The sequence below is a fragment of the Protopterus annectens genome, chromosome 16.part0 (genome assembly GCF_019279795.1).
Source record: "Protopterus annectens isolate FY-2018-M chromosome 16.part0, PAN1.0, whole genome shotgun sequence".
Lineage (NCBI taxonomy): Eukaryota > Metazoa > Chordata > Ceratodontiformes > Protopteridae > Protopterus > Protopterus annectens.
Window position 1 is genome coordinate 347,861,840 of NC_056750.1, and position 11,348 is coordinate 347,873,187.

Below are 11,348 nucleotides of genomic sequence, written 5' to 3' on the forward strand. Positions count from 1 at the left end.
AGAGTTTAAGGTATTTAAAAGGTGTAACTAGCTAACAATGCATACTGATGATACATGTAGGGGTGAAAGCGCTAAGTATCGTTGATTGTGTTACATTGGTTTGAGTCTGTTACAAGTCTGCTTGCTGCCTGCTGTTCGTTGTGAAAAAAGTTTTTATTTTATTAAACAAGTCAACGTTTGATGGACCTGTTTCTCTTGTTTTATCAGTTTTATGTGAACTATACGTTCCACTTCACAATCACCCTTTTTTAACTTCCATCATTTAATCCTTGGCAGTGCTTTCACACTTCTCCTCCTCTTCTTGATCACCAACGTCATCCTACAGACCACCATTCTATGCTGCTTAACTACACTTTCCCCTGCCACCACTTTACAGTCTCCAATCTCCTTCAGACTGGCCCTCCTACACAGGATATAATCCACCTGTGTGCATCTTCCTCCACTCTGTAAGGCTAATAGCTTTATGGAAAAAAGAAATGGTATTGTTTAAAGGAAGGTGTGTGTGTCTTGTGAAGTGTAGGGAGCACAGAAATAGCTAGAGTGAAGAGGCGCACACACACCCACACACTTATATGTATGTGTGTGTATTTATATATATATATATATATATATATATATATATGTGTGTGTATGTATATCTAGCTATCTATCTATCTATATATATATATATATATATATATATATATATGTAATGTGTGTGTATATATATATTTGTTTGTTTCTTTCGGCTTTTCCCGGTTAGAGGTCACCACAGCGGAACTCCGGTCCGCTAATGATTGGCAGTAGATTTTGACGTGCTGGCTTTCCGGGCCTAATGCACAACCTTCAATGAAGGAATGCCCATTCACGCATGTCGCCACACAGAAGACGCTCTGAGAATCGAAGGGCAACGTCTAACTGTGAGGCGACAACGCTACTGCAGCACCACCACCGCAGTTGTGTGTTTATATATATATATATATATATATATATATGTGTGTGTGTGTGTGTGTATGTCTCTGTATGCTTGTGTGTATATATATATATATATATATATATATATATATATATGTGTGTGTATATATATATATATATATATATATATATATATATATGTATGTATATATATATATATATATATATATATATATATATATATATATATATATATATATATATGTATGTATATATATATATATATATGTGTGTGTGTGTGTGTGTGTGTGTGTGTGTGTGTGTGGATAAACAGCATGGTTACTAGTATTGAAGGAAAACTGTTTAATTACCAGTGATTCAGAAACTGAATGTGAGGATAATCTGACATTGATAAATATTGACTGTATGAAGGGAGTTGGTTATGAATATGTATAGCTGTACTTAATTCTGGTTGGAAGTAATTATGTGGATACAATTCTTTTTGAGAAGACTAATTGTAATTTAGAAACCAATAACTAGGTAGTAGATAACATTTATTAAAATAAATAAAATTAATAATCTTGTTGAACTGAATAGAGTTTTGTTAGGATGAAATTTCAAGAAGTGAAATGGTTGTATTGTGTTCCTTTAAGAAGGAGGGTTAAGGGCCATCTATAAAAAGTGGCCACAAGTGTCTGTAAGGGGTGGGGTGAAATGGAAAGGGAACAAAGTTAAGCATACCTCCCTCATTATCATGAGTCAGTAAGTTTGCCTATGCACAGATCTGAGCAGTGCAGGCATTGCTGCAAAAAAAAAAGGGTATGGAGCAAAGAAACTAACTAAAATGCTCACAGAACTGTGCTAATTGTCATGGTTTGGCTTAAAGTAATTTTATTTAGGCAATTTGCTTGTCAGCTGTCATGTTTAATCCCAGGCGGTGTAACAGACACTGAACTTGCTGGGCTCCATTTAGTGGGATACATTAACTCTGGAGTAAACATTCTTTATGGAAAGGAATACATTGATTAGTATACCTTGGGAGTGTTTAGTCAGTCACTGCTATTATTCAGACAGCAGCTAGAGAAGCTGCCGTGTCTTGACTTGGAAGTCTAGTTGCACAGCTCAGAAATCCTCAGAGTAACTGGTCTCTCTTGGGTAGGAACATTATTAGACACTAAGCCTGTGGAAAAAAGGACAACTTTTTAAAGAAATTTTAAAAATAAATGAGTTTCTTAACATGACGAAACATATTGCATGTCTTTGCAGGTCTATCTAGGTGAAGCTATCCATAAGTTACACAGCAAGTCTTAATTGCACTTCTGTGTAATCATATTACTGTGGTACACAAGTGTATTCAATAGGGAAATTTTAGTTAAAATGTTATAGTACCTTTGTGATTGTATTCAGCAAAAACGGATTAAGCAAATAATAATGTAATGAGCTACTGCATCAGCAATTGTGTACCTTTTATAAATATTGGTCTCGGCAGTATAGTTGTCCAAAACATCCATAAAAATGAAGAAACAAAGATAACAAGTTACTTTCATGAAGACACCTACAGATCTTGTATTTGTCAAGGACATTAATAATAATGCGATTTAAACCTAACATATATTAACACAGTTAAGGTCATCCATCTAAGCAGATATCAGCCAGTTACATGGATAGTACCTACTCGAATGTTTGCAAGCAAACGATATTAAAGGAAGGGGTTGACTTATGCTTATAGGCTGAGGAAGCAAATGTAACAATGTGCAAAAAGTGACAGAGTTCAAAGAACTGCAGCCTGTGACAAAAATGAAAAAATACACCATGTGTTTGCGGGAGTCAATTAGTCTGCCCATGCCCAATTGTGAACAACCCAAATAATGTTATATTAGACAGCAGTGTTCAGTGAAAAGGAAATTAAGCCAAATGAGAGCAAAAAAAATGTAGCAAAGGGGCTAACCAAAAATGCTTCCAGAAGTTTGCTAATACTGTTGTAGCTCAAAATAATTTTGTTGTAGTTTGCCTGTTTATCATCCACACTGTTTAATCTCATCAAGCTATCCCAAACAAACTTCCCCCCAAAAAAAACTAGCTTGGGAAAAAAGAAAGGGTGATATAATTGACACCAAGTTGCAATAACATTAATTAGAGTAACAGTACTTTATGGATAATTATACACAAAGTTTATACCTTGACAGTGTTTAATAATAGTCATTTATTTGAATTTGTTTGTGAAGATACAGCTTTCATCTTAATATACCAAAATTGTCTCAGAAGTGCAAAAAGTACTAAATTAAGTGTCTACAAGATCTTAATACAGTGCAGTGATATAAATGAAGTAAAAACAGATTACTGCATCACTGTATATAACTGCATATTTAAGCATACACATTTTATACACAAAATGTGTTTTTATAAATGGGTAGGGAAAGATGAGGGGAAAGGAAATGAAAGGACGGATGGTATGGGTGAGCTAGAGGTTGGAAGTTAGGGTAGGTGATAAAGTTGGAAGTAAATAGGAAGTAATAGTCTACTGGCAGCTGAACATTATGTGACAGAGGTGAATGAAGGTGTTATATATCATTACGCATACTGCTGCCCAAGAAGTTGATGTCTTAATGGAGATCTAGTTATACACAGCTGAGTACTCCTCAGTTTAACTGTAGCCTCTGTTGGGATGGAAACAGTACTGGAGCCAAAACCTTGGCAATAGTTAACCAGTTGATGCTATTACACAGAATACAGCTCCAGAAGCTGTTGTATTTTTAACTGGGGATCAGTTTACACAGTTTGGCACTACTTGGTAGAGACCACACTTTTAAGGTCATCCAGCTAGGCAGATCTCTGACAATAGATATGTAGAAACTTTAAAGAATAGTGATGTAACTGCAAAGTTTGTTGTGAAAAAATGTTGCCTGATATACTTGAGTAATTGACTTATGGAAATCATAGGAAGTTAAAAGTTGTTTACTATGGCAACTACACCTTGCTATTCAACCCTAGATTGTACTTCCCATCTCATGAAGGGCTAGGGTATTCATGGCCTTGGGGAATTTATGGATACCCATCCAATTATCCAAGCCCCATTTGAAAGAAGATGGCACGTCATGCTTCTTCTTATGCAGGAGGGTGTCTATTCCAGAGGTGTGGCAGATGTTGGGTAACAAATGTTTCTCTATAACTTGTTTTATTGATCTGTTGAAGCAGGTTTAGTTCCCTTGTTCTGGTATTTGTGGGACTGTTTGATCTGTTAAGGTACAAAAGATCCTGAACTACTGGATCCATGATTGCTCAGAAGGCAGGCTGTATGCCTCCTATGAGGAGCCTGTAAGACAAAGAAAAGAGAGACAGTGAATCTAGTCTTTTCTGGTTGCTTAAAGATTTTGTGTGTGTGTGTGTGTGTGTGTGTGTGTGTGTGTGTGTGTGTGTGTGTGTGTGTGTGTGTGTGTGTGTGTGTGTGTGTGTGTGTGTGTGTGTGTGTGTGTGTGTGTGTGTCTAAAATAATGAACACCCCTGCAACATTCCAGGAATTTGACTTGTCAGAGTTGGTAGCAACCTTTTGTCAGTGTGATGTTTCTTACATGTCACTTTTTAATTGTAGGTCATTTGAACCAATTCTTCGACTGCTACCACAAACTGTATCTCCTGTCAGTCAGCACTGGGCTACTTGGGCCTTATATAACCTCATCTCTGTTTACCGTAAGTACCAGAATTTGCAAATCCTTGTATTTAATTTACATTGGTTATTTGTCTTGAGAAACTCTTCACAGCTTGCTGTTACCTTTTATTGAGTGTAATGCTGTCTTTAACCAGAGCCCATGCTGCTTTTACTTTTTATAAGATATATATTCTTCATATTTGTCACAGCTACAGTCGCCTAATTTTATATGGATTATGTACTGCATAGGATATAACAGCTGGCGAGACTCCAAAGCTAAGCTCCAGGACGTCTTCCACATACCCAACCCGTTAGTTTGAGCTGAGCTAACTTAAAAGTCAGGTTTGGATGCCAAGTCCTTCAGAACTTTCTGCCGAGGAAGAGAAGTCTCCTTTGCAGGCATTTGAGGATTTGTAGTCGGCTTGTGCTGTTCCATTGCCGGGCACATAAATTCCCTTCAGGGAAACACTTTCCACATGTTATTTTTAATGTTTACTTTTACTTTTTTGTGTTTAAAAGTAGTACTCATGCTGTGAATAGATGTTTTTATTGACTGTCCTGTAACGCTGCTGTACTTTTAAATGGGAGTGCACTTTGTATTGGCACTTTAAAAGTTGATTTAAACATTCAAATACTGTTTTATGTTTCTGTGGAGAAATTGTATTTAAATTACTTTTGAGGCTGGTAAAGTGTATTACAGAGCTTTTTACTGTGTTTTTATTGGGAAAAGTGACTTTATATACTATTGAAATTTTGCTGGTTTGTGTTGCTGAGTTTTCCCAGGAAAGAGGCAGCTAATTACTGGTCCCACAAGTTTGTCCTTCTTCAGCCCCAAAAGAAAAAGTTAACTAAACAGCCTTTGTCACCACCACCACAGACTAGCAATTTATCTCAGCCTCAGGTGGGTAATTCTTCTGGCCAAAGCTGGTTCCTCGGGCAACTCATCTTTTTTTCCAGATCCCTCTGGTGGTGTTCATACAGCCAGTATGGGCCAGGGATAACTACATCCTCTGAGGCTGCTGGAGTCCCCTCAGTGGGCAAGAGAGAGCTACGTTTGTTGGTGTTGATAGAAGTTGCAGGGAAGTCGCCCCTGCTTAGCCAGAATGTTGTGCCCATCCCTGTCGAAACTGTTACCACCATGAAAAACACTGTGCTAATGTTCCTGTTAAAAAGAGAGAAAAGTAAACATATATGTTCTCCAGATTCAGTTTCACTGAATAGGAGCAATTTATTACTTCTGGCACAAGGTCTTGTACAGGCTGTTGACCCTTCTGGTTTCTTGTAAGAGAAAAAATGATTCCTATTTTCCTGAAGAGATTCAAGAAAATGAATCAGGAGGAGAATGTAATGGGACAGATGCAGATGCAAGTTTTTCTTCTCAGAATTCTGATTCAGACTCTGAGGAGAGGATGTTACTAGAATTTCATAGGTTCATAGATTAGTACTGATCTAAGTTGCCCTTGCAAGCTATTTTAAGCCTAGCCAATTATCCCTTGTGAGACTCAACCCCTGCACCTTGTGTTTGCAAGGCAAACACATTAACCATTAGGCCACCCTCCCAACCCCTTGTCAGAGATGCTGTTTCTCTGTGACTCTTTCCAAAATGTGCCAGTCTTTTCAGTGGGAGAACACTGAGGTTTTATCAGTCCCACAAAAACGACTATGAAATTTTATAAATGGCATTCTGAGAACTCACCCCCCACCCTATCTCCAGTGCTGCCAATATTGGAGGATGTGTTTCTTACATCCTGTGGTTTCCCTGGCAACTTTCTTTTTTAGAATTTTGAATTCTCAGGCTCATATGTTAAACGTTTATTTGACTAATTATGAAAGTATGAGGAATGTTCTATCTGCACTTCCTTCCTGTGAGTAAAAATCTGCTTTGTGTGGTTTACTTTCTTGTATTTCTCAGGTCACTACTCATTGTTTAAAGTGTGTTTTTTGACTGTAGATACTACATCCAGAGTTGTTGCCGCTGGTACTGTGTTGAGGAGGTTTGCCTGCATTCCCAGAACCTCCCAGTAGATGTAAAAAGTGAGATTTTAAAGTCACCTTTAGATAGAGATTTAGTTTTTTGGACCCACTGCTGATGAGGCTATCAAAAATGTGATGAGAAGGTAAGCTGATACAGGGAATCTGTCAGATTTTTCATCCCTACTCTAAATTTTCCAAGAGTTTTTTATGCTCCTTCATCAAGTTTTGGCAAGAAACAAACAGTCTCAGCAAAATGCTGGTAATCTTTTCACATGGAGCAAGCCACTACTGAAAAGACAAAAATAAGTATTTATTTGCACTTTCTTATATACTGTAACTGTACTTTAGCAGTTTCTTAAGCTATTTGCTGTTATTTTTGCACTTTATAGCAAAAAATGTACTGTCTGCTACTGCTTTAAGTAGTTAGTTGTAGGGCTGTTATAGGTAGTTTGTGTGGTCTTGTTACACTTGAATTCCAAACCAGCTGTTGCACATTAATTTGTTTTTCTGCACCCTTGTGGCAGAAGTGTGCTGATCTAACCTGTCTGAGTTGGGGAATGCTGGTGAAATGCTTATCGTGTGCTTTCCGAATTGGAAGTTAGCTTAAAACTTTTCTGTTTGCTCATACTTAACCCTTGCATTTGCACAGTGCTGTTCTTCACTCAGTGGCTGTTAGCAGTACCTTGTATAGATGCAAAAGCTTAGAAGCTCAGGTTTTGCCTAAGCAGCTTTCAGTGAAACCCTTCCAGTCTTCTCTGCTGTTCTAGGAGCGACTCACTTGTGCAGTGAGCAGGGTTGCCTTATTGATCAACCTTAGCCTACACAAAGTATAGGTCCCGCTTGGAGTCTTACACACTACCAGCTCAGTCCTGTCAAATTAACCCATTCCCTTCCCTAATAAAACATACAGCAAGAATCTGCTATCATGGTCATACGGTTTCCCATCATCTCTCTGGCCAGCCTGATAGACCTGGGCATCCTGAGACAATGTAGGAATTGTCTCATGTATACTGACAACCACTTACTCCAGAAACAAACACTTTATGTGAGAGATGTAGTTACGCTATGAAACTGGCGGCAAGACTCTCACATAAAGACAGATCGAATGCCAAACAGGTTGTCAGCTCACACACACACACACACACACACACACACACACACACACACACACACACACACACACACACACACACACTTCCCACACTAAATAAAGACATGACATATAAACCCATATATGTGGAGGTACTCACTAGTAACTTAAAAGATCAGAGGCCTCCCAAATGGAAACCACTTGCACACATACTTCAAAAAACAACCATAACACATTATAACAGACACACCAGTGTGTCAGCAAATAAGCCCATAAGGCCTTGCACCACAAAACCTAATGTATTGGTCAAAGGTGACTCCATTGTGAGACACACAGTTGTTCCCCCCTCCAGGCTGGATAAGGAGTGGGTTACGGTTAGCTGCCTGTCAGATGCCAGGATCTGCCAAGTCACTGAAGCACTCAGGTCACTCAACCACAAGTACCGGTATGACTCCATCAGAGTCCATGTGGGGGTGAATGACTTGAGACATACCTCACTGGACTATATGAAGAGAGAAATGACTGAGCTCTCAAATTGTGTCACAGGCAAGTGTAAGCCTAGCCTTAAGCAGCATTCTACCTTCTCCAGGGATGATGCCACAATACAAACAAAAAATGATTGACTTTAACAATTGGCTTAGCTTCTGGTGTCAGTCCAAGGGGATCCAATATCTGTCAGCCTGGGAAGACATGGTTGACAGACTATGCTGTTTTGCCAGAGATGGTCTGCACTTGTCTCCTCTAGGCCTTCGTGCACTGGCAGAGGCATTAGCCACACATCCCTGTTGTGCCTTTTTTAGGCAGTATCAAAATAACCAACCTCCCAACATAACAGAATCCTCTCTAGATAAATTCAAGGTACTGCTGATTAATGCTAGGAGTCTTAACAAGAAACTGCACTCCCTGTAAGCACTCTTCAGTTTGGAAGATGCTGATGTCTGTACAGTCACCGAGTCATGGTTCAAAGGTGGGAAAAGCAGTCTGGATGTGCAGGGCTACAGTGCCTTCCAGATGTTCAGACCACTAACTGAGCATTAAAGAACCAACGGAGGAGGTGTATCTATCTTCATTAAAGATAAGTACACCTTGAGACTGTTCAAACAGTGTCACTCTCTTCAGCTACTCCATGTCCAGTTAACTATAGGCAAAACCTCCTACCACATCATAGCTAGCAATAGGTCCCCCACCATGAAACAGGAAAAGCATACCATATACCTGAACTTACTGCAGTCACTTGCCATACAGCCCAACACTTTACTCATGGGTGATTTTAATTGTCCTACCATCAACTGGGAAACATACACATCCCCAATCTTGCTGGCTCAGAGGGTCTTGGACTTTATTAGTGCAGATGCTCTGGAACACCTAGTTAGCATATCCATAAGAGGCTCATGTGTTCTGGACATAGTACTCACTAATGTGGGAGAGCATTGTACTCCCCCTTGGTATGTCATCTCTGGTAAGATAGGACCATAAATCAGTCTTGTATGATGTAGTTATAAGACCAGATACCCCATCAAGCTCAAAAACACTTAAGAATTTTTCAAAGACAAATTACCACCACTTGCTTAGGCCCAGACCACGACGTCCTCCGCTGTCGTTTTTGTGCTTTGTTCAACACCAGAACTATACATCGTCGGGCCCTTATTGTGGCTAGATATTTTTGCGGTCAGTCCTCGAATTGCGATATGGCTTTGGTAAGCCATCCGACAGCAGATCTTCCAAAAAAACATAAGGATAAAGACAGAGACAGACCGCACAGGTCCAAACTTACCGATGATGCTTACGTTAAGCTAGGCAGTTCTCCAGCCCTCAGTGAGGCACTTTTGCAGCCCCTGATGCCTGCTTCTGTGGATTTGCAGGCCGTTACCGAGACCCTTTCAGAGTCCGGTATGTTACGAGACTCTTCACCGACTAAGGATCCTGCAGATGTCTCTAGATTGGATGTGTCCGGAACCACCGAGCAGGCACCGGCTTCCGAGGAAGTACTTCGCACTACCGATTCTCAACACAGACCGACGACTTCTTTTGCATTTACCTTCTTTCGAAAACTACTGAGTTTCTAAGGCCCAGGGTACAAACCACACCCAAGAAACCGACTACCCAGTCTCAGGCACCTGCTTCCTTGCCTCAGTCACAAATGCTTAAAATGGCGGAAGACCTTATAATGCTGATCAGGGGAAGCCAGGCTACCCCTTCCAAAAGAAAAAGAGATTTGTCCCCAGTAGTTTTATCTAAACAGGAGTCCGATGACTCTGGGGCATCTGAATATGAAGACATGCAACCCCTGTCTGCTTATGAGGATTCTGATGCAGAGGAATCCATTCCTTCAGCCTCTCCATCCGTGGACTTTTCCTTTGGGGAAACCTTACATACTTTAAGGGAGCATTTCCAATGGGAATGTCAGGACTACCCTCAGTCTAAAATGAGACTCAGGGAATTCTTAGATCTTCCACAGCACAGTCCTCTGGCCATTCTTCCTGTTCTGGATGTTGTGGATGATGTTTTTATGGAATCAAGTTTGACTCCTGATACCCTCCCTCCTGCTCCCATGAAACCTGACAGCTACTATAGAGTCCCTGACTCTCACAAATTTATTTTCAAAAATCCTACTGCTGACCCTGAAGTTATTTCTCAAGGGCCTAAAGGAATTAAAGCAACTTCTACTAAGAATCCCACCCCCTCAGATAGGGATTCCCGAGCGTTAGACAGATGGGGTAAAACTATACACCTCTGCTACTCTTGCTATTAGAGCACTAAATTGTCAGTTCTATATGCTAAAATTTCAGCAACATACCATGGAACTTCTCAAACAAAAAATATCATCTTTTCCTGCTTGTGCAGAAAATAGAGTTACAAGAGTTAATGCGTTCTGCAAGTCAAGTAACTAAGCACACCTTACAATGTGGTTTTGACACCCTGGAAGCATCTTGCAGGGAGCAGTCACTGGTTCTGTCCTTAGAAGGCATACCTGGCTTAAGGAACACCCCTTGCCAGACCATGTCAAATCCAAATTATTGGACGCACCCTTGCACAAAGACAACTTATTTGGCATCAAGGCAGAGGAGGTCTTAAAAAAGATGGAAGAAAAAGCTAAATCTATGCAGACAGTTAAGGACTTCCTGCAGTTCCAGCCACCCAGGTTCAGTAGGCATTGCCCCTCCAAGCACTGTTTCTTTCCTGCACCCTCCAGGTCAGCTCAGCCCAGACCCTGGGGAAGCAGGCCCCCCCAGACAGCAGCCCCAGGGAATGCAGAGATGGAGTTCCTCCTCTTCAAAACCAGGGAATGCTAAGCCACCCCCTCATGGTAAGAACTCACAATGATTCTCCACTTCCACCCCCCCTCTGCCCACCTGCACTTGCCCCTAGGAGGGAAACTCTCCTTCCATGCAAGCACCTGGGCCACCATTACCAGCGACTGCTGGGTTCTCAACATAGTGTCCCAGGGATACAAATTTTATTTCCATACTCTACCAACCCCAAAAGGGTTCCCAAATCTTCTCCCAAACCAGTGGGCAGAGGCCAAAAAGCAAGTCCTTTCCCTGCTCTCTATGAGGGCACTAGAGCACATTCCTGCAGATCAGATAGGGCAAGGTTTCTACTGCAGACTCTTCCTAGTACCCAGAAAAGAGGGCACCTGGCACCCCATCCTCGATCTATCCATCTAAACACCTTTCTGGTGATACCAAAATTCAAAATGCTCACACCCCAGCAACTACTACTTATGCTCTCCAAAGATGCTTG

At 40.6% G+C, this 11,348-nt stretch overlaps 1 protein-coding gene across 1 annotated transcript in view; it reads left to right on the forward strand.

Annotated features, from left to right (window-relative positions):
- Window positions 1-11,348, forward strand: part of ZER1 (zyg-11 related cell cycle regulator) — a 1,037,134-nt gene that overhangs the window by 842,117 nt on the left and 183,669 nt on the right. Inside the window, exon 14 of the mRNA XM_044058124.1 lies at window positions 4,484-4,581. Within this exon, the coding sequence (XP_043914059.1) occupies window positions 4,484-4,581 (98 nt within the window). The remainder of the gene's footprint in view (window positions 1-4,483; window positions 4,582-11,348) is intronic.